Below are 21,979 nucleotides of genomic sequence, written 5' to 3' on the forward strand. Positions count from 1 at the left end.
AACCTGCACCCCCTGCATTGGAAGTGTGGAGTCTTAACCACTGGACTGCCAGGGAAGTCCCCAGCTGAGGAAATTGAGTACTTTCCTAGCATTCCGTGGCTATATAACTAAGTACTAGATACTTGGATTTGGAACTATGAGTTAACCAACATCATGTTATCTCGCTCCTTTCTTATAAATCTTTATACATAACATCTTCCTAGGGCTTTGTTGTTGGAAAAATGTCTGTGCAGTTGTCTTTTTAATATGATTGAAGGTATTTTAATCTTAGATTGAAAAACTCTCTGATCTATATAGATTTATAGGTATCAGCAGTCTTTTACTGTCTTAAAACTCTCACCTTAACCATGTATGTCATTTATTTTGGTGATCTACTTTCAGCAGTTACCCTTTTTCATTGGTTATTAATTTCCCTGACTATTGGAGTAGTTAATATTTTCTTTCTTTCTGGTAAAGGACACAATTTACGGATCTTTCTTTCCTGGGTTATATGGATAACTATTTAATAAATATTAAATAGTATAGACTCTTTTCCTTTGTTCTAGAGCTGTTTTCAACCATAGAATTGAACTGAGTCCCTACAGTCATCCCTCAGTATCCACAGAAGATTGGTTCCAGGACCCACGGATAGCAAAATCCGTGGATATTTAAGTCTTTTAGGTATTAATGGCTAGTACAATTGGGTCTGTGTATCTGCAGTTCACACATCTGCGGGTACAGAGGGGTGACTGTTATTTTCACTTACAGCTGGGAACCCTTCCTAATTTTTGAATTTTAATAATAGAATTTTTTCCCACTGGAGCTAAGGATTCAGAGTAGAGTAATCATGGTAGTACTATCCATTTGACAGTGATTCAAAGTGAAAATAGAAACTCTTTCATTTTTTACATATGGAAATATAATTTTAGTGGTCTTCATTTAGATGTTTTTGTGGAATATGAGTACTTGCATGGTCTATAATGAATAGGTGAAATAATACTATTTTTCCCATTTTTATCTGTTATTTTATACATTACATATAGTTCTATATAAATTGTATGTTGTACATTGTGAAAAGCATTGTTAGTTAAATGACATGGTAAATGATAGGTATTTAACTCATATTTCATTTTATATTCCTACTTTATGTGAGACTTACTGACTCGAAAATATTTTTCATTAACTCTCATTTTTGAGTGGCCCTGTCTAGCCCCAATTTCCCCCTCCCCTCCAAAAAAAAATCAGAATTGTGCAGGGAGCTCTGCTCTGATAGCACTGATAGAACTCAATGTAGATGATTATAGCTATCTAAAAATTGACCTTAGATCTCCGAGGAGAGACACTGCTTTGTTGTGTGGCTTTTGTGTAACCCTCAAATCCAGAACAAATACCTAACTGGAATGTGATGCAGATTGAATGTTCTTGTTCTTTCTTGTGTAATTCTTTTCCCCTCTAAGTTGAACAATGACTGCAATTTTTTTCAACCTACTCTGCTAGGATTTTGATGGGCATTTTTTATTCCATATACTGGCTGATTGAAAAGGATAGTTTTCTCTTAGCTCTGAAAAGCCAGATACTTTACTCAGATTTCAGACTCTGAAAAGATATCATCCTTGACCCAGAATCTAAAGACATTTTAAGGTGAAAGTTTCTTTAAAGGCTTTCCAAGTTGCATTTCACCTGAGTGATTATATGGACAAATGATAAGAATCACCTTTCAGTATTGTTTTCTTGAATCTGTAACTGGTTTTAAAACCCATCATGTTTTGTTTGTCCTCTTTTTGACTGATGAACTACTTTGCTAGGTAATTTATAAATGAAGTTGACCAAGTCCCTTTGGTCTTGACTGGGAGGAGGCTAAATTCTCTCTCAGATGTGACATCATTGTTAGATTGAAAGTCCGTCCGTAGAATGAACACTGGAGAATGCATTGTACTAATGATTGTTGTGCTGTCTTCTCTTGCTGTGGTTAATATTAATCATCTCTTTTCCTTCCCCTTTCCTGCTGCCTCCTTTCCTTTTCTTCCTTGTCTTCCCATGTACTTTTTGAATTTATTATACTGGCCTATATATTTTTTCCTTGCTTTCCGTTGTTTTTGTTTGTTTGTTTGTTTGTTTGTTTAAATTTTGTGATTTCCTGCCCTACTTTGTCTTCCCCACTTGCCTTGGGTTCCATGTTGCTAGTTTTTATGTTCGCACGCTCATTATCACCCTTTTTTGTACTTCAAATCCCAGCAGCTGCCCAGCCAGGTCCCTGAGCACAGCCCTGTGGTTTATGGGACTGTGGAGAGCGCTCATCTTGCTGCCAGCACCCCTGTCACTGCAGCTAGCGACCAGAAGCAAGGTTTGTGTATGACTATTTTCCTCCCTGTTACCTTTAGTCTCTTTCTTTTTTCTTTTTTTTTTTTAATTAATAACATTGCCCTCAGCATTTAGGAATAAAAGTAAAACATGAGGATTATTTAGATACCTACTTTTAAACAAAGCTTTGAGATGGAAAATCCAAGTGTTCTACCTCCAAGAAAGTAAAGTAGGTATGATTAGTAAAAAATTTTTCCTACATTTTATTAATGCGTCACTGTCAATGTATGTTTATGGGTAAAAGCTTAGCTGCCTTAAACTGTTTCTTTTGGAACAAGGTTGGGACAGATAAATCGATGTATATATTTATTTATAAGAACAACAGTTTTGTTTATAAGTTCAACATGTTCGTGTGTATCTTGTTATTTTTAAAAAGATAAAATGTTTCTTCTTACAAGTTTGGCTTCTGTAGCCTCAGTTGGGGACAGTACTGAGTTCAGATCCTGACTCCATCAAGCACTACTTGGTCTTGATGAGTCATTATGTTGTATATCTTAATTTCCTCAGTTACAGAATGGAAGGAAGAATACCTGACTCACAGAGTTGTAGTGGGGACATGCCAAGCATTTGAAAAGCACTTAGTAAATGATAGCCATTATTATTATGCAGGAATCATACTAAGGTCTCTACTGTTGACCTTGAACATGAAGTACCAAATGTTTGGTGAAAGAAGTACACATACTGCCTCTTGGATTATAAATAGGAAACTTTAAGGGAAATCTCATGCCAGAAAGTGGGTTATCACAGTCTCTCTTTCCTGCCTAGTTGGATTTAAGTTGACCTTAGCTAAAATTGGGAGACAATTCATTAGACACAGAAGGAAGCAAGTTAGTTTGTTCATGTTTCTGATTTCATTCTAAGAATGAATAGAAGCCATATGTGTTTTCTGTTTTTTTGAATTATTTATTCCTCCAAACCCCTTAATATTCCATAGCTGATGTATACTTTCTGGACTTTCTAAAAATTATTCTTTAAAAAGCATTGGGAATTGGCACACAGTCAAAGTGGAGGTATTTAGTGGCATTGTTTTTTCACTGGATTGCAAGATGATAACACAAACTTCTAATGTGTGGTTTCAATGTTTCTTTACGGCATGCAAAGATAATATGGTGTTCTTTCCCTTTAGTATTCAGGAGCCTAGTAGACTTGAACAGAGACAAGTCCTAAATTTTGTTTTATGAAATAGTTTTAAACCACAAGATAGGTAATAAATCCTAAACTGGCATGCTTCTAAAAGTTACAGTGTTGGGCTTCCCCGGTGGCGCAGTGGTTGAGAGTCCGCCTGCCGATGCAGGGCACACGGGTTCGTGCCCCGGTCTGGGAAGATTCCACATGCCGCAGGGCGGCTGAGCCATGGCCGCTGAGCCTGCGCATCCGGAGCCTGTGCTCCACAATGGGAGAGGCCACAACAGTGAGAGGCCCGTGTACCACACACACAAAAAAGTTGCAGTGTCAAATACTTCTTTCAGCAATGTTCAGAGTTAGAGACTCATAAATGCTTAAAGTTAAAATTTTTTTAATATTAAAGCCATTCACCTTGCAGAAGTGCAGTTCATAGGTATTGTGGAAGGCTACTTCCTACCACCAATGATCAAGCAATTTTGAGTCAAAATTCAGAATATTTTCAATCTGAGTGGAGAATTTTCAGGGTATTCCCTTCAAAATATCATTACTTTTACACAGTTATAATCCTTTGCTAGTTAGAATTGTGCTAAACATACTGAATAATTACCATGCAGAGAGGCCTTAAAGTATATCCTTTACGCTGACTTTCTCTAGCTGGGCTACAATACAAAGAATTCATAACATATTTTGATGATGATAGCTCTGACCTAAGATTTTTGGATTAGGTAGACACCTGCATCTTACCATATTTAGGCCTTGATTTGCAGAAGGAGGAATGTAGAGTTCTTTGTTTCCTCTCAGTTTTTTATGCTTAGTGGAAATTTGAATAATAAAGTCACCATTTCAAATTATGTTTGATATAGATATGAGTAATTGGAAAATGTTTGACATTACCTTGATGAAAAGAAAAACTTCTGTTTTAAGTATATTTCATAGAGCTTATAGTTACTTTTTGGAACTACTGCTGTCTTCCTCTAGTACCAACTGTTCTCCAGAAAACTCAGTAATTCTAATCTTCTGTTTCTTATTCTGTCCATAGCTTGTCACTATATAGAATAGTTTTCAGAGTCGTTTTCTTTTTTAAACTAAATATATGTAATTCAAATAACATTAGAAAGGGTTCACCATTTTTCAGAGAATTTTTTAACAGTTAAGAAAGTTTTTAAGGGCTTCCCTCATGGCGCAGTGTTTGAGAATACGCCTGCCAACGCAGGGGACACGGGTTCGTGCCCCGGTCCGGGAAGATCCCACATGCCGCAGAGCGGCTGGGCCCGTGAGCCATGGCCCCTGAGCCTGTGCGTCCGGAGCCTGTGTTCCTCAACGGGAGAGGCCGCAACAGTGAGAAGCCCACGTACCACCAAAAAAAAATTTTTTTTTTAAATTTCTTAACTGTAGATTCATTTTGAAATTAAAGTAGGATACAAAAATGCACTGTTTTAAAAAATTGTTATATTACCCCCAGAAACAATAGATTCTGCATTCTGCAGTTAGATTGGTTTTCCTCTCTTGATAGAAATATCATTACTGAGGGTTTGTACTGGGATCCCATTTTAGCCCCAAAGTCTCCCACTAGCTTGATTCACCTAAATACTTCTTTTTCCATAAACCCCCCTTTTCCCCTCTGAATTGGAAGAATTTAGGATTTGAAATCATTTTTAGGTTCTAGTTATATGACCTTGGACCTGTGACTTAATTTCTAAAACCCTCAGTTTCCTCCTCTGTAAAATAGAAACGTAATAGTTTTTATCCCATTGGTGATTGTAAGAATTAAAGGACACTATGTATATATGGTATTTGACCCATTTCCTGGTACATACTAAGTGCTTAATAAATGGTAGCTGCCATAATTAAGTGTCTGATTTTCTCAGTTTTTGATGTGAACAGCTGGAATAGTTACATGAAGACCAAGTTTGCAGACAAATATGCCATTTCCCATTGTTTTGGTACTTGATAAAAACCCAAGGAAGACCTCAACTTGACTTGTAGAAAGACTGTTGAATGAATTAAAATCTTCAGTTGGTGTGATAGTCTAGAGACACAGCTTAAATGATTGATGTTTGATAAAATGCATTCAGCTCTGTATTGAGGATATGGTATGTATAATTAAATACAAATAAAAGTTATTTGAGCCTTAGTCTTAGTGCATTTTGAAGGCTCTTGATGTAGAGTAGGTATTCAATGTATGGTATTCTGTTGTAATTCAACCAGTTGTACCAATGTAGCTCAGTTGGGGCTCTTTTGGAATTTAAGACAGGACTATTCTCTGTCAAATGAGACTGTCCCTCAAATTGCAGGATGCTTAGCATTCTTGGTCTCTCCCTATTAAATGATAGTAACACCCTCTCGGTCATGTGTGGCTCCTGACAACCAAAGGGCGCCCATCTAGGAGCTTGGTTCCACCACTCTATGAGAATAAAAGGGAGCAGTTTTTTCTTTCTTATAAATTTGACATTAATTATAGAAACTATGGTTAAACAGAAAGAAAAATTATCTCTTATCTCATTATCCAGAGCCATTGTTAATAACCTGTATGTAATTCTAGACTTCCCCATATGCATCTATGTTAGTATTCTGTATTTTTTTTGTTACCAGTAGGTTTATGCTCCACGTGCAATTTTTGTGCTTTTTAGAAAAACATGTCTTTTATTATAAACAACTTTATGTATAATTAAATACTCTTTTAAAAGCTTATTTCAAATGATTGCAATAATATACCATTATATGCCCAGACCATTATTTCTTTAATAAGTCCCTCATTGTTAGACATTTAGTTTATTTTTCTATTATAAATATTCGTTTATAATATAAATATTTAGTTTATCTTTCTATTATAAATATTGTTGCTTTAAATATTCTAGACTTCTGTCTTTTTCTTCAGTGTTTATTTCCTTAGAAAAAATTCTTAAAGGTGAAATTCCTGCAAATTCCTAAAAATGGCCAAATGGTACAAACATTTTGAATGCAGTATATTAGATTTCAAACTATCATGGCTCTGAAAAACATACTCTTAATAGTAAAAGTTCTTAGAGAAATAAAATAAGTGTTCTTTATTTAGATCTACTCTATTATACCTTTCAGCTTTCTGTAGTAAAAGTTTAATGAATTAATTAAAGGACTTATTTCAGAATAAGGAGCTCTCAAAATAATTAAATTTGTTTTGTTTCTAATTTTCTTTATTAATGTTAGCTATTTCTCAAGAGTATATAGAAGTTTCAGTCATAGGTCTGCTTTTGTTTGATATTTTTAGTATCAGAAATTTTATTTCCCCCAATTAATAATTGAATTGACATACTCTTATTAGATTGTTAATATGAGATTTACTATTTTCTACTGTTTAATTCATCTACGTTTCAATCAGTGGTCATAAGGGGTAATATCCTTTTTAGAAAATTAATTAATTAATTAATTAATTTATTGGCTGCATTGGGTCTTCGTTGCTGAGCACAGGCTTTCTCTAGTTGCAGCGAGAGGAGGCTACTCTTCGTTGCGGTGCGCGGGCTTCTCATTGCGGTGGCTTCTCTTGTTGCAGAGCATGGGCTCTAGGGCTTCAGTAGTTGCAGCATGCAGGCTCAGTAGTTGTGGCACATGGGCCATAGAGCGGGTGGGCTTCAGTAGTTGCGGCGTGTGATCTCAGTAGTTGTGGCGCACGGAGTTAGTTGCTCTGTGGCATATGGGATCTTCCCGGTCCAGGGATCGAACTCGTTTCCACTGCATTGACAGGCGGATTCTTAGCCACTGCGCCACCAGGGAAGTCCCGAAGGGTAATATTCTGATGTGCTTTTTATCTTTTTATTTTTATTTTTTGCGGTACGTGGGCCTCTCACTGTTGTGGCCTCTCCCGTTGCGGAGTACAGGCTCCAGATGCGCAGGCTCAGAGGCCATGGCTCACGGGCCCAGCCGCTCCGCGGCATGTGGGATCTTCCCGGACCGGGGCACGAACCCGTGTCCCCTGCATCGGCAGGCGGACTCTCAACCACTGCGCCACCAGGGAAGCCCCTTGATGTGCTTTTTAATAGTGGTATCTTATAATCTGGGTTACCCATGTAGCAGTTACTCTGGTTGAGTTGGAAAGTATTTTCATCAGGGATATTTTAATAAATATGTATTTATTTTATATATATCACATATATGTAATTAATATAATAGGTGTATTTCTTTGAATGTTTTTGTCTCTTGCCCTGGCAACTTAGTCTGAAGTATTTGGCATTCAGAGCCTATTGATCTTATTTCTCCACTACAGTAAATAGGCAGAGTTAAAGAAACACTGGCCTCTAAGCCCATCAATTAAAGTGAATTTTAAGGCCAGTAAAAGTAGTTGCAGTGAATGAATTAGCCTTTAACAGCTTAATTTTACCATCTGTTTATCTGATCAATGAGCATATTTTCTTTGACAGACTTACTTAACTAAAAGTTATTGTAAACGCTCAATTTCACTTATGCATAAAGATTTCCCGCAGAGAAAGTAAAGTCCCTTTCAGTTTAGATTGTCTTTTAGCAGTGCTTAAAATTTTTGTTTGCATTTGATGAACATGCTCATGAGTAGCTGTTTTTCCACTGCAGCCTGTTTATTCCACTAAGGAAACACAAGGCTGGAAACCAGTCTAAATCTCCTTTGGTTTCATCTTCCCATGAATCATGTATCAGTTTACCTGGAATTTTAAAATATAGAAATTTTCATGAGTTAGCTTTCCTTTCATTTTTCTGGTACCTTTATTATGATTATCAATTTATCTCTCTCACTCTTGCTGTCATTTTTTTTTTGTCTATATACAGATGCACATTTTCTGTATTATTTTCATATATATTGTTTATTTTTAATTGGACTTGATTATCTGAATATTAATCAAATGTTGGTTTCTCCTTAAAGAACTTTTTTTTTACAATTGAAGATACAAGATAAATTTCCATTTTTATTCCTTAACATTATTTCTAGTTATATGCCTCTTTTAAGAAATGAAAGTTAATTTCTAAATGAATTTTTATGTTCAGGAACTTGATTTCACTCATAATAAACTTCATTGATAATAAATGACACCATGATAGTTTTTATTGAAACAGTTTTTTATACAGGTAATATATGTTCTTTATAAAAATCCCCCAAATGCGGAAATATATAGAATAAAAAATAATATCTGTATCTAATAATTTAATCTCCAGTTATTTGCCCCTGAACTCTCCTGTCCTGTCTCTATAGTGTATCCTTGGTAGAAAAATTTTCTACAGATGAAGGCTTTCTCTGCCTTAAAGAAAAGGCCCATTCCCATCCTGAGAATGTTTTAGTTTCAGGTTTGATTAGATTTTCCCTTTGTGTTCTTGACATAGTCATTTGGTGAATTAATTCCTTCTCTTACTTCAAAATAAACTTTATATGTATTGGAGGGTAAGTAATAGTGGAAAATAAAGAAGAAAATATGACATTGTTTTTGGAGTGGCAAAATAAGTAATATTTTGATCTGTCTTCTGCTTCCCATGTTTTAGAGTAAGAGATTAAAAGAATTACCTTAAAATAATACAATACAATCTCTGATCCAAAAATTATTCTAAATGTCTTTCATTTTTTTCTTTCCCAGAAGAGAAGCCAAAACCAGATCCAGTGTTAAAGACTCCTTCCCCAGTCCTTAGGCTAGCCCTTAGTGGAGAGAAGAAAGAACAAGCAGGGCAGACATCTGAGGTTACTGCAGTAGAAGCCATACCAGAGCTTACTCTGCCTCCATCACCTACCACTGTTTCTCCACTTGCTCGCAGTACAGTTGCTTCCCCCACCTCTGCTGCTCTTAGTAGCCAACCAGTATTCACCACTGCTACTGATGACAGATGTGAACTCTCTTCCTCAAAAGAAGACACAGTTCCTATACCCAGCCCCACATCTTGCACAGAACCATCAGATCCTTCACCAACAGATGAAATTGATGATGATATATGCAAGAAATCTTGTAGTGTAGCACCTAATGATATTCCGCTGATTTCTAGTACTAACCTAATTAATGAAATGAATGGAGTTAGTGAAAAATTACCAGCCACGGAAAGCATTGTGGAAATAGTAAAACAGGAGGTGTTGCCATTGACTCTTGAATTGGAGATTCTGGAAAATCCCCCAGAAGAAATGAAAGTGGAGAGTGTTGCAACTCCCATCACCCCTTCCATAGTTCCCTCCTTTTCTCCATCTCCTCCAACTCCTCCAGCTTCTCCTCCCACACCAGTCATTGTTCCTGCTGCTGCCTCTAATGTTAGTACCGCTAGTGGTCCCACCGCAGTTCAGAGAGTCTTAGAAGAGGACGAGAGCATAAGAACTTGCCTTAATGAAGATGCAAAAGAGATTCAGAACAAAATAGAGGTAGAAGCAGATGGGCAAACAGAAGAGATTATGGATTCTCAGAACTTAAGTTCAAGAAAGAGCCCAGTCCCAGGTAAGCTATTCTGTTATTAATTATATTTTGCCTGTTGAACGTGAAAAAGAAGTAGTGTTTGAGTTATTTTTTAATTGGCTACTTTCCTTGACTTCCAGAAACATCAAATGAATGCTGTAATTCCTAATCTGATTTCTTCATTGGTGTGTTTATGTTTTAGTTCATCCAGCAAAGAGTTACTCCATTGTCTAAAAATGCAAATGAAATTTCAAATATACAAAATGCCTCCAAGGTATATGTCACTGTACACGTGTTTTTTGTTTTTGCCTCGTTCATATGAATCATTTCCTCCGTGGTTAATTTTGTTGCTTTGGGTCTGGAAACCAGTCAAAACCAGCATGGTCTATAGTCCCTAATTCTGTCTTCTCGGAATTTTAAAGCTTAATCAATCCTAAACTTAAAAGAATTCCTCTATGCAAGACCTCTTCTTTAATCTTGGGTTAAGGAAAATAGCAATCAGAATGTCAAAGGTTTATAACTAGTTCTGAAAAATAAAAGTACCCTCTCTGATTAACTCGCAGATAGGTTTAATGCTCTTCTGCTTTTTCTTTTTAAAGTTTCATTTTTCCTGAAATATTAATTTAATCATTATTACTTTATCATTAATATTGTCAAAGTATTATATTCTTCTGAATTCAGAATTATTTCTTTTTAATGTAGCATCACCTGGATCTAACCATTAGGTTTTTTTAATATTAATCAAATGTTATCTGAGGCTTATCAACTATTCTTATGTCAGTAGTCCATAAGAATATGGCTTTTAACGAGTCAGCATAGCCCATCTTCTGAAACATTGCCCTACACTGTATAATTTGCTCTCTGTGTACCTGTCAAGTTAAGTTATACAATTTGACAAATGACTGCTCCCCCAGCAGTTGATCTAGATATGTACCTGAGATGTTTTAGTCACCCCCATCCCCAATATTTATTGCCTACTGTGACCTGTCTAATTGAGAAACTTGGCAAATCAAAAAACCTGATCTCTACCTTTAAGATGTGGTTTTCCCACTCAGCTCAGTTCTCGAGGTAATTTCCTCATGAAGGTCTCTGAGAGGTGTCTGGTTCTTTGGAACAGTAGAACACCTAGTTCCACAGTAAACCAGAGCAGAAAAACAAACAATGCTAGGCAGTTGGGACTGGGAGGAATTTATCATAAATATTTATAAATCACCTGTTTCCTCAATAGACCGGCCTCTATAAGCATCAGTATGCTCCAGAAACATAGTTCCTTCACTGTGTTAGGAACTTCCTCCTTGGTGGGGTGATGACCTGGGGCTTTTTTGTAGCTCTTTGAAAAAACAATCTTACTTTTGGTGTGGCTGTAGGTGAATGCCCCTCCAAAGAACACTTGTTTGATGGAGAATAGTAATTTGTTTGACCCTTCATTTTTTCCCTTCATTTACCTACCTGTGAGTTGTCATTCAACCATTAGTGATGTGGTAGTTCCAAAAATAGGAGAAGCTATTGAAGACAAATGTTTTGAAAAAAACATCCAAACAAATAATAGAAAGAATAGCAGGCACAGGGAATACAGTCAAAGATACAAACCATATCTCAGAACTGAAATCAGTATAAAGCAGAGTTCTGCACTGAAATCCCACTTCTACTCATCCCTGACACTCATTCATTCTTGTAAGCAGTTTGTCACTTAGGTGGCCTGATATTGCAAGACAGCTCCCAGGGATAAATGGACAGACAGAATTTGGGGTTAAGTTGTCTCCATACCATGGTACATTTTTTTTCGAAATGCAAATACTCTTGGAATTAGTAATATAAGTCGCCAGCACCTTAGTAAAAGAATATATATTATTCAGCAGTAAACCAGAAGATAGCTAAAAGAAAGAACTGTCTTTTGCCATGATTAGGGATGAGGTACAGGTTAGTGATGTCAGGAAGGAAAGTGTCTTGGCATTTTTCTAGTTTCATGACTTTTTTAACCTATGAATGTGTTTTAAAGGAACTAGAAGTTCTGTAATTTCCCTTTATATCTTACACTGTTCAAAATTCAAAGTAAGTGAACCTCAAGAACCCATGCACCTCTAGCATTTTTTAAATTGTAAGGCTTACCAGAAACATTCCTAGCCCTCTGATTTCAGTATTAATATTTTTTAATGTTACTGCTACAAAAGTTAACCATGAAAATTAACTCATCATTCTTGTAGATAATATCGACCTGGAAGTGTCATATGCTTAATGATTCCCATCTTTTTTGCACTTATTTAGCATACCTTGTTTTCTTTGAGAGGATATTAAAATTGTAACAATTTGGTTTGGATATCAGTCTTTTGTTGTTGACTTTTGAGAATAGTTCTTACTGTCTCTGCCTGAGGATGAAACACTTTAAAGCTGGCATCAGAAACCATTTGCTTTTGACAGGTGTGATGCATAGAAATACGCAGTAGTTTGTATAGAGGTACTTGTTTAAAGCAGTAAAGTCAGACTTAAGGTGTATGGTCCCTTCTCTTACTTCTGTTAGAAAACATTTTCTTGCCACTATTCTAGATCATATTTCTGACTGGAGCAAATTGCAGCAATTCTGGATGCTTAGGGGTTGAAGGGCAAACCCTATAAAACGAGAATTGTATCTTCAGAGTACTCTGAAAAGCCTCAGAGATGGGCCAGACTTTTGATTCATATGATCACTTCAATAATTAAATGTGCAAAAATCTGTATTAATTGATTTCTTTTTGAAACTACTTATTTATTTTGGGCTGCGTTGGGTCTTAGTTGCGGCATGTGGGATCTTTTGTTGCAGCGCACGGGCTTCTCTGTCTCTAGTTGCGGCACATGGGCTCTCTCCTTGAGGTGTGTGGGCTTAGTTGCCCTGAGGCATGTGGGATCTTAGTTCCCCGACCAGGGATCTAACCCACGTCCCCTGCATTGGAAGGCAGATTCTTTACCGCTGGACCATCAGGGAAGTCCCTGTATTAATTGATTTCTTGAAGTCCTAGGAATTTTTATTATGGTTTCATTATACTTGGTGGGGAAGAAGAGAGAATTTCAGAACTTGTGGAAAAACGTTCCCCACTCATCATTCAGGAATTCATTTTGTGCAATTTAATGAGTGTATGTACTGTGTGACATGCATGCTGTGTAACATGAACTTTTCCACTTTTAAAAATAATAGTGATTTTTTTTCTTTTTCTTTTAAGTTCATTATCTGTTTTTGATATAAAACTATTATTTGAAATTCTTCTGGCAGAGGGAGGTTTCTAATCTTACTGTTTGTCTTCTCTGGCTTTGCTCATGGTGTATTATTTCTTTGTATTTTTATAAATTTGTTTTATGAACTTATCTTCAGCTAAGCTTTCCTGGATGTGGATTGAGGGCAGCTCCTCTCAAAGCATGTCTTAGGGAAAACATTAGCTGGAACTTAAATCTGAGTTTAACGTCCTAAACGAACTTTCTTACCGCACACAAAGTAAACGCATTCCCTGTGTGTACTAATTTTCAGGATGACAGCAGTCTCTCTACACCTAGTTGAAACCAAACATCCTTCTTTGTCATCACTCTATGTTGGTTCACTGGTTTATTTTGGTCTGTGTACTGGTTTAGCTTGCTTTTCACTGAGACTGTCATTCTGTTAGGAGTCTCAGGGATTTTTATAAGAATCTCAGTTCCAAGTCCTTGTTTTTGTAGGGATCCAAGATCTTGTATGTCCCACATGGATGTTCAGATGTAAACTCCTTGGTTACAGAGACTGGCAACAGCCTTCCGTATCCCCAGTATTGTAGTGGTAGCAGCAGCTGACCTGGTTTGTGTGGCTTCCAAGTGTTTGCCTTATATTTCTTGTAGGCTCAGCTAAGGTTGAAGGATGGTTTTCAATTTTTGTAGGCTGCAAGATGAGAGATTTATTTCTCAAATGGAGATATGATTGTATGTTTCAGGAGTTGTTAATAAAATTTTGATTCATACAGCCAATCGAGTTGCTGTTATTGCTTTCTTTATACAGGTTTTTATTAGCTATCAATTTTACACATACTAATATATGTATGTCAATCCCAATCTCCCATTTCATCCCACCACCACCGCCCTCCCTGCTTTCCCCCTTGGTGTCCATACGTTTGTTCTCTACATCTGTGTGTGTATTTCTGCCTTGCAGACTGGTTCATCTGTACCATTTTTCTAGATTCCACATTTACATGTTAATATACAGTATTTTTCTCTTTCTGACTTACTTCACTCTGTATGATAGTCTCTAGGTCCACCCACATCTGTACAAATGACCCAATTTCATTCCTTTTTATGGCTGAGTAATATTCCATAGTACATATGTGCCACATCTTCTTTATCCATTCATCTTTCGATGGGCATTTAGCTTGCTTCCATGACCTGGCTGTTGTAAATAGTGCTGCAATGAACACTGGGTTGCATATGTCTTTTTTTTTTAGTTTATTTTTATTTATTTATGCTGTGTTGGGTCTTTGTTTCTGTGCGAGGGCTTTCTCTAGTTGCAGCAAGTGGGGGCCACTCTTCATCGGAGTTCACGGGCCTCTCACTATCACGGCCTCTCTTGTTGCGGAGCACAGGCTCCAGACGCGCAGGCTCAGTAATTGTGGCTCACGGGCCTAGTTGCTCCACGGCATGTGGGATCTCCCCAGACCAGGTCTCGAACCCGTGTCCCCCGCATTGGCAGGCAGATTCTCAACCACTGCATCACCAGGGAAGCCCTGTATGTGTCTTTTTGAATCATGGTTTTCTCAGGATATATGTCTAGTAGTGGGATTGCTGGGTCATATGGTGATTCTATTTTTAGTTTTTTAAGGAACCTCCATACTGTTCTCCATAGTGGCTATATCAATTTACATTCCCACCTGCAGTGTAAGAGGGTTGGTTCCCTTTTCTGCACACCCTCTCCAGCATTTGTTTGTAGATTTTCTGATGGTGCCCATTCTAACTGGTGTGAGGTATTACCTCATTGTAGTTTTGATTTGCATTTCTCTAATGATTAGTGATGTTGAGCAGCTTTTCATGTGCCTCTTGGCCATCTGTATGTCTTCTTTGGAGACATGTCTATTTAGGTTTTTTGCCCATTTTTGGATTGGGTTGTTTGTTTTTTTAATATTGAGCTGCATGAGCTGTTTATATAGCTTGGAGGTTAATCCTTTGTCAGTTGCTTCGTTTGCAGATATTTTCTCCCATTCTGAGTGTTGTCTTTCCGTCTTGTTTATAGTTTCCTTTTGCTGTGCAAAAGCTTTTAAGTTTCATGAGGTCCCATTTGCTTAGTTTTGTTTTTATTTCCATTACTCTAGGAGGTGGGTCAAAAAAGATCTTGCTGTGATTTCTATCAGAGTGTTCTTCCTATTTTTTCCTGTAGGAGTTTTATAGTGTCTGGTCTTACATTAAGGTCTTTAATCCATTTTGAGTTTATTTTTGTGTATGGTGTTAGGGAGTGTTCTAATTTCATTCTTTTGCATGTAGCTGTCCAGTTTTCCCAGCACTACTTATTGAAGAGACTGTCTTTCTCCATTGTATATCCTTGCCTCCTTTGTCATAGATTAGTTGACCATAGGTGCCCAGGTTTATCTCTGGGGTTTCTGTTCTGTTCCATTGATCTATATTTCTGTTTTTGTGTCAGTACCATATTGTCTTGATTACTGTAGTTTTGTGGTATAGTCTGAAGTCAGGGAGCCTGATTCCTCCAGCTCCGTTTTTCTTTCTCAGGATTGCTTTGGCTATTCGGGGTCTTTTGTGTTTCCATACAAATTGTAAAATTTTTTGTCCTAGTGCTGTGAAAAATGCCATTGGTAGTTTGATAGGGATTGCATTGAATCTGTAGATTGCTTTGGGTACTGTAGTCATTTTCACAATGTTGATTCTACCAATCCAAGAACATGGTATATCTTTCCATCTGTTGGTATCATCTTTAATTTCTTTCATCAGTGTCTTATAGTTTTCTGCATACAGGTCTTCTGCCTCCTTAGGTAGGTTTATTCCTAGGTATTTTATGCTTTTTGTTCCAGCAGTGAATGGGATTTTTTCCTTAATTCCTCTTTCTGATCTTTCGTTGTTTGTGTATAGGAATGCAAGAGATTTCTGTGCCTCCTGCAACTTTATCAAATTCATTGATGAGCTCTAGTAGTTTAATGGTGGCATCTTTAGGATTCTGTCTGTATAGCATCATGTCATCTGCAAACAGTGACGGTTTTACTTCTTTTCCAATTTGTATTCCTTTTATTTCTTTTTCTTCTCTGATTGCCTTGGCTAGGACTTCCAAGACTATGTTGAATAATGGTGGTGAGAGTGGACATCCTTGTCTCGTTCCTGATCTTAGAGGAAATGCTTTCAGTTTTTCACCATTGAGAATGATGTTTGCTGTGGGTCTGTCATATATGGCCTTTATTAGGTTGAGGTAGGTTTCTGGAGAGTTTTTATCATAAATGCATGTTGAATTTTGTCAAAAGCTTTTTCTGCATCTATTGAGATGATCATATGGTTGTTATTCTTCCATTTGTTAATATGGTGTATCACATTGATTTGCATATATTGAAGAATCCTTGCATCCCTGGGATAAATCCCACTCGATCATGGTGTATGATCCTTTTAATATGTTGTTGGATTCTGTTTGCTAGTATTTTGTTGAGGATTTTTGCATCTCTATTCATCAGTGATATTGGTCTGTAATTTTCTTTTTTTGTAGTATCTTTGTCTGGTTTTAGTATCAGGATGATGGTGGCCTTGTAGAATGAGTTTGAGAGTGTTCCTCCCCCTGCAGTTTTTTGGAAGAGTTTGAGATGGATGGGTGTTAGCTCTTCTCTAAATGATTGATAGAATTTGCCTGTGAAGCCCTCTGGTCCTGACTTTTGTTTGTAGGAGGATTTTTAATCACAGTTTCAATTTCAATACTTGTGATTGGTCTCTTCATATTTTCTGTTTCTTCCTGGTTCAGTCTTGGAAGGTTATACCTTTATAAGAATTTGTCCATTTCTTCCAGGTTTTCCATTTTATGGGCATAGAGTTGCTTGTAGTAGTCTCTTAGGATGCTTTGTATTTCTGCCGTGTCTGTTGTAACTTCTCTTTTTCATTTCTAATTTTATTGATTTGAGTCCTCTCCCTCTTTTTCTTGATGAGTCTGGCTAATGGTTTATCAATTTCGTTTATCTTCTCAAAGAACCAGCTTTAGTTTTATTGATCTTTGCTATTGTTTTCTTTGTTTCTATTTCATTTATTTCTGCTCTGATCTTTATGATTTCTTACCTTCTACTGACTGGGTTTTATTTGTTCTTCTTTCTCTAGTTCCTTTAGGTGTAAGCTTAGATTGTTTATTTGAGATTTTTCTTGTTTCTTGAGGGAGGCTTGTATTGCTATAAACTTCCCTTTTAGAACTACTTTTGCTGAATCCCATAAGTTTTGGATCGTTGTGTTTTCATTGTAATTTCTCTTTAGGTATTTTCTGATTTCCTCTTTGATTTCTTCAGTGATCTCTTGGTTATTTAGTAACGTATTTTTTAGCCTCCATGTATTTGTGTATTTTCTTTTTTTTCCCTGTAATTGACTTCTCATCTCCTAGCGTTGTGGTCAGAAAAGAATGCTTGATATGATTTCAATTTTCTTAAATTTACTGAGGCTTGATTTATGACCCAAGATGTGATCTATCCTGGAGGATGTTCTGTGCGAACTTGAGACGAAAGTGTAATCTGCTGTTTTTGGATGGAATGTCCTATAAATATCAATTAAATCTATCTGGTCTATTGTGTCATTTTAAGCTTGTGTTTCCTTATTTATTTTCTGTCTGGATGATCTGTCCATTGGTGTAAGTGAGGTGTTAAAGTTCCCCACTACTATTGTGTTACTGTCGATTTCCTCTTTTGTAGCTGTTAGCATTTGCCTTATGTATTGAGCTGCTCCTTTGTTGGGTGAATATATATTTATAATTGTTATATATCTTCTTCTTGGATTAATCCCTTGATCATTATGTAGTGTCCTTCCTTGGCTCTTGTAGCATTCTTTATTTTAAAGTCTATTTTATCTGATATGAGTATTGCTACTCCAGCTTTCTTTTGATTTCCATTTGCATGGAATATCTTTTTCCATCCCCTCACTTTCAGTCTGTATGTGTCCCTAGGTCTGAAGTGGGTCTCTTGTAGACAGCATATGTATGGGTCTTGTTTTTGTATCCATTCAGTGAGCCTGCGTCTTTTGGTTGGAGCATTTAATCCATTCACATTTAAGGTAATTATCAATATGTATGTTCCTATTACCATTTTCTTAATTGTTTTGGGTTTGTTTTTGTAGGTCCTCTTCTTCTCTTGTGTTTCCCACTTAGAGAAGTTCCTTTAGCATTTTTGTCGAGCTGGTTTGGTGGTGCTACCTTCTCTTAGCTTTTGCTTGCCTTTAAAACTTTTGATTACTCCATCGGATCTGAATGAGATCCTTGCCGGGTAGAGTAATCTTGGTTGTCGGTGCTTCCCTTTCATCACTCTAAATATATTGTGCCACTCCCTTCTGGCTTGAGAGTTTCTGCTGAGAAATCAGCTATTAACCTTATGGGAGTTCCCTTGTATGTTGTTTGGCATTTTTCTCTGGTGGTTTTAACAATTTTTCTTTGTCTTTATTTTTTGTCAGTTTGGTTGCTATGTGTCTTGGCATGTTTCTCCTTGGGTTTATCCTGCCTGGGACTCTCTGTGCTTCGTGGACTTGGGTGGCTATTTCCTTTCCCATGTTAGAGAAGTCTTTGACTATAATCTCTTAAAATATTTTCTTGGGTCCTTTCTGTCTCTCTTCTCCTTTTGGGACCCCTATAATGTGAATTTTGTTGCATTTAATGTTGTCCCAGAGGTCTCTTAGCCTGTCTTCATTTCTTTTCATTCTTTTTTCTTTATTCTGTTCCATGGCAGTGAATTCCACCATTCTGTTTTTCAGGTCACTTAGCTGTTCTTTTGCCTCAGTTATTGTCCTACTGATTCCTTCTAGTGTATTTTTCATTTCCGTTATTGTATTGTTCATCTCTGTTTGTTCTTTAATTCTTCTAGGTGTTTGTCCTTTAATTCTTCTAGGTCTTTGTTAAACATTTCTTGCATCTTCTCGACCTTTGCCTCCATTCTTTTTCCGAGGTCCTGGATCATCTTCACTATCATTATTCTGAATTCTTTTTTTGGAAGGTTGCCTGTCTCCACTTCATTTAGTTGTTTTTCTAGGGTTTTATCTTGTTCCTTCATCTGGTACATAGTCCTCTGCCTTTTCATTTTATCTTTCTTTCTGTGAAGGTGGTTTTTGTTCCACAGGCTGCAGGACTATAGTTCTCCTTGCCTCTGCTATCTGACCTCTGGTGGATGGGACTATCTAAGAGGCTTGTGCAAGTTTCCTGATGGGAGGGACTGGTTGTGGGTAAAGCTGGGTGTTTCTCTGGTGGGCAGAGCTCAGTAAAACTTTAATCCATTTGTCTGCTGATGGGTGGGGCTCAGTTCCCTCCCTGTTGGTTGTTTGGCCTGAGGCTACAGGCTCTTTGGTGGGGCTAATGGCAGACTCTGGGAGGCTCATGCCAAAGAGTACTTCCCAGAGCTTCTGCTGCCAGTGTCCCTGTCCCCGTTATGAGCCACAGCCTCCCCCCCTCCCCCACCTCTGCAGGAGACCCTCCAACAGTAGCAGGTAGGTCCGGTTCAGTCTCCTATGGGGTCACTGCTTCTTCCCCCTGGGTCCTGATACACACATTACTTTGTGTGTGCCCTCCAAGAGTGGAGTCTCTGTTTCGCCCAGTCCTGTCAAACTCCGCAGTCAAACCCCGCTAGCTTTCAAAGTTTGATTCTCTGGGAATTCCTCCTCCCCTTGTCGTTCCCCCAGGTTGGGAAGCCTAACATGGGGCTCAGAACCTTCACTCCAGTGGCTGGACTTATGTGGTATAATTGTTCTCCAGTTTGTGAATCATCCACCGAGTGGGTATGCGATTTTATTGTGAGTTTGCTCCTTGTACCATCTCATTGCAGCTTCTCCTTTGTCTTTGTATGTGGGGTATCTTTTTTGGTGAGTTCCAGTGTCTTCCTGTTGATGATTGTTCAGCTGTTAGCTGTGATTCTGGTGCTCTCGCAAGAGGGTGTGAGCGCACATCCTTCTACTCTGCCATCTGGAACCAATCTCCATGTTCTCACTTTTGATTTACTTCAGTATAAAAGAAACATACTTTAATTCAGGAAAATTGTTTTAATAATAATCCTTGATTTTTTTCTCACTTGTGAATATTAAAAATACCTTAAAAGAGATAAAACGTAAGTAAGCAGAAAATAAAAGAAATAAAAGTCTTTCAGTTTGTGTAAACTAACCTGAAAAAGACTCATGTTTAAAACCATAACCTGAAGGTCCACATCAATAATAGGGAATTTGAAATTTATTCTTGCCTTTGTTTGACTTAAACCTTCTAAGAAGTATTTGAAATATCCCTGGAAGATTTGGTTACTGGGGCCGAAAATAGGTCACCAGTGGTTTGAGTGTCCCACAAGCCCAATCCTTACCATATGTGCACCCATCTAATTTAACTTCTCATATTCCTCTGGAGGACTGTGTTCTGGAATCTTGTGAACAGAACTTCTTACACATTCCTGGTTCCATGTCATTTATCCACACCAGCAGAGCAATTTTTAAAACAAGGACTCTTAGCTCCCTTTTCTAGAGGCTTGAGTCTGAGTGATCCTTAGGGATAAATAAATTAAAATGACTGGATTTTCCCACCATGTTTATAAAAATATTGGCAACAAAGCTGCCTAAAAAGAACATTTCTGCTATGTTATTCCTATTTTCTTGTTGCCTTCCACGGTGAAATCTTAAGCATTCTCTGTAGAATGCTGGTGCTGGTTCAAATTCTGTCTATATTCATATGCTGTGGAAGGAGTCCAGACACCTACCTGGTGGTGGAGCTTATCCACAGACTCAGGTGCCAAGCCTGTCTGGCAAGCAGTGTGCACAGGTCCTCCTTGCCTCCTCAGACAGGCTACACTTGCCCACTATTTACAGAAGTTCATTTCTTCGCAACATGAACCTTGAAGTTTCATTCATTGGATATTAATTAACTTAGTTATACATATTTCCATGAATAGACATAGGTACTTTGTTCAGAATTTAGCCCACTTTTCCCAGACTTAGTAATTAATCTACCTCGGAAAGAAACCATTGTACTTAACTTGCTTCCAGACAGGGTAATACAGACAGTTCAGGGGAATGCTATTCTCTTTCAGGCAAGCCTAGTCTTGCTAAAAGCTTTCTGTTTTTCCAATATCCATCTTCACCTTGCATACAGTAGTCTTGAGAAGTGTTTCCAATATCTTTGACGAGATAATTTTCACTACCAATGCAGAAAAATGTCCAAAATGCATTTCCTTCAATGTATGTTTTTTCTCCATTTTCTATTGCTATATTAATAGTACTTGGTAATTTAGTTGCAATCATAATAAAATCATCTTTTTTAAAATGTTAACAAGACCTTTTCTCAGGCATCTCAAGCATTAATCTTATGATTTAAGCAGTTGTTTCTGGGATATGATTATTCTTACTTTGCTATTACCAAAAATAAGCCGTGGAGGTAAATTGGGTTTTCAGGGTCACCGGGAGAGTTACAACCCAAGCCTTCCTTTCCATCACATTTCTGTTATTCTTTCTAACATGCTTTTTACATTGTTATACAGTTCTTTAAATATTTTCGGGATTTAGGGAGTATACATTTATGCATGTTTAAAAGGACCTGTGAATGCCCACTTGTTTCAGCCACAAATAGTTAATGAGGGTCTACTATGTTCTACATTGTTCTGGGCACTTCAGATTCATCAGTGAAGAATCCAGTGATCCCTGCCCTAGTTTATATTAGAAAGTTTTAAGTACTATAAAAATAATCAAGCAGGGAAAGGAATGCTGGTGGGGCAGCGGGTTCTAGTATGTAAATAACATGGTTAGAGTTGTAGACCTCTATAGAAGATGAGATTTGAGCAAAGATGGAAGAGGAGGATTATCTGATAATTCCTATCTCCTTTTCCTTTAGAAAAAAGCAGTGCTAATATCCCATCTTCTCTCTTAAATCCAGTAGGCAGAGCACTACTGGACAAGATTACACCACTCACTGTGAATGAAAGTGCCTCTGCAAGCACATGCTCTCCGCCACCAACCATTCCTTTTATGATCTCCCT

General features: G+C 37.4%; 1 protein-coding gene across 40 annotated transcripts in view; it reads left to right on the top strand.

Annotated features, from left to right (window-relative positions):
- Positions 1 to 21,979, top strand: part of EIF4G3 (eukaryotic translation initiation factor 4 gamma 3) — a 378,557-nt gene that overhangs the window by 233,584 nt on the left and 122,994 nt on the right. For 29 of the 40 annotated variants that reach the window (XM_067015865.1, XM_067015938.1, XM_067015942.1 and 26 more), the window contains 2 exons: positions 2,215 to 2,323; positions 9,036 to 9,872. In XM_067015865.1, coding sequence (XP_066871966.1) covers positions 2,215 to 2,323; positions 9,036 to 9,872 — 946 coding nt within the window. The remainder of the gene's footprint in view (positions 1 to 2,214; positions 2,324 to 9,035; positions 9,873 to 21,979) is intronic. The other 11 variants (XM_067015920.1, XM_067015724.1, XM_067015751.1 and 8 more) reach the window with 1 other exon arrangement.

Source organism: Kogia breviceps, chromosome 1 (assembly GCF_026419965.1).
Source record: "Kogia breviceps isolate mKogBre1 chromosome 1, mKogBre1 haplotype 1, whole genome shotgun sequence".
NCBI classification, from domain to species: domain Eukaryota; kingdom Metazoa; phylum Chordata; class Mammalia; order Artiodactyla; family Physeteridae; genus Kogia; species Kogia breviceps.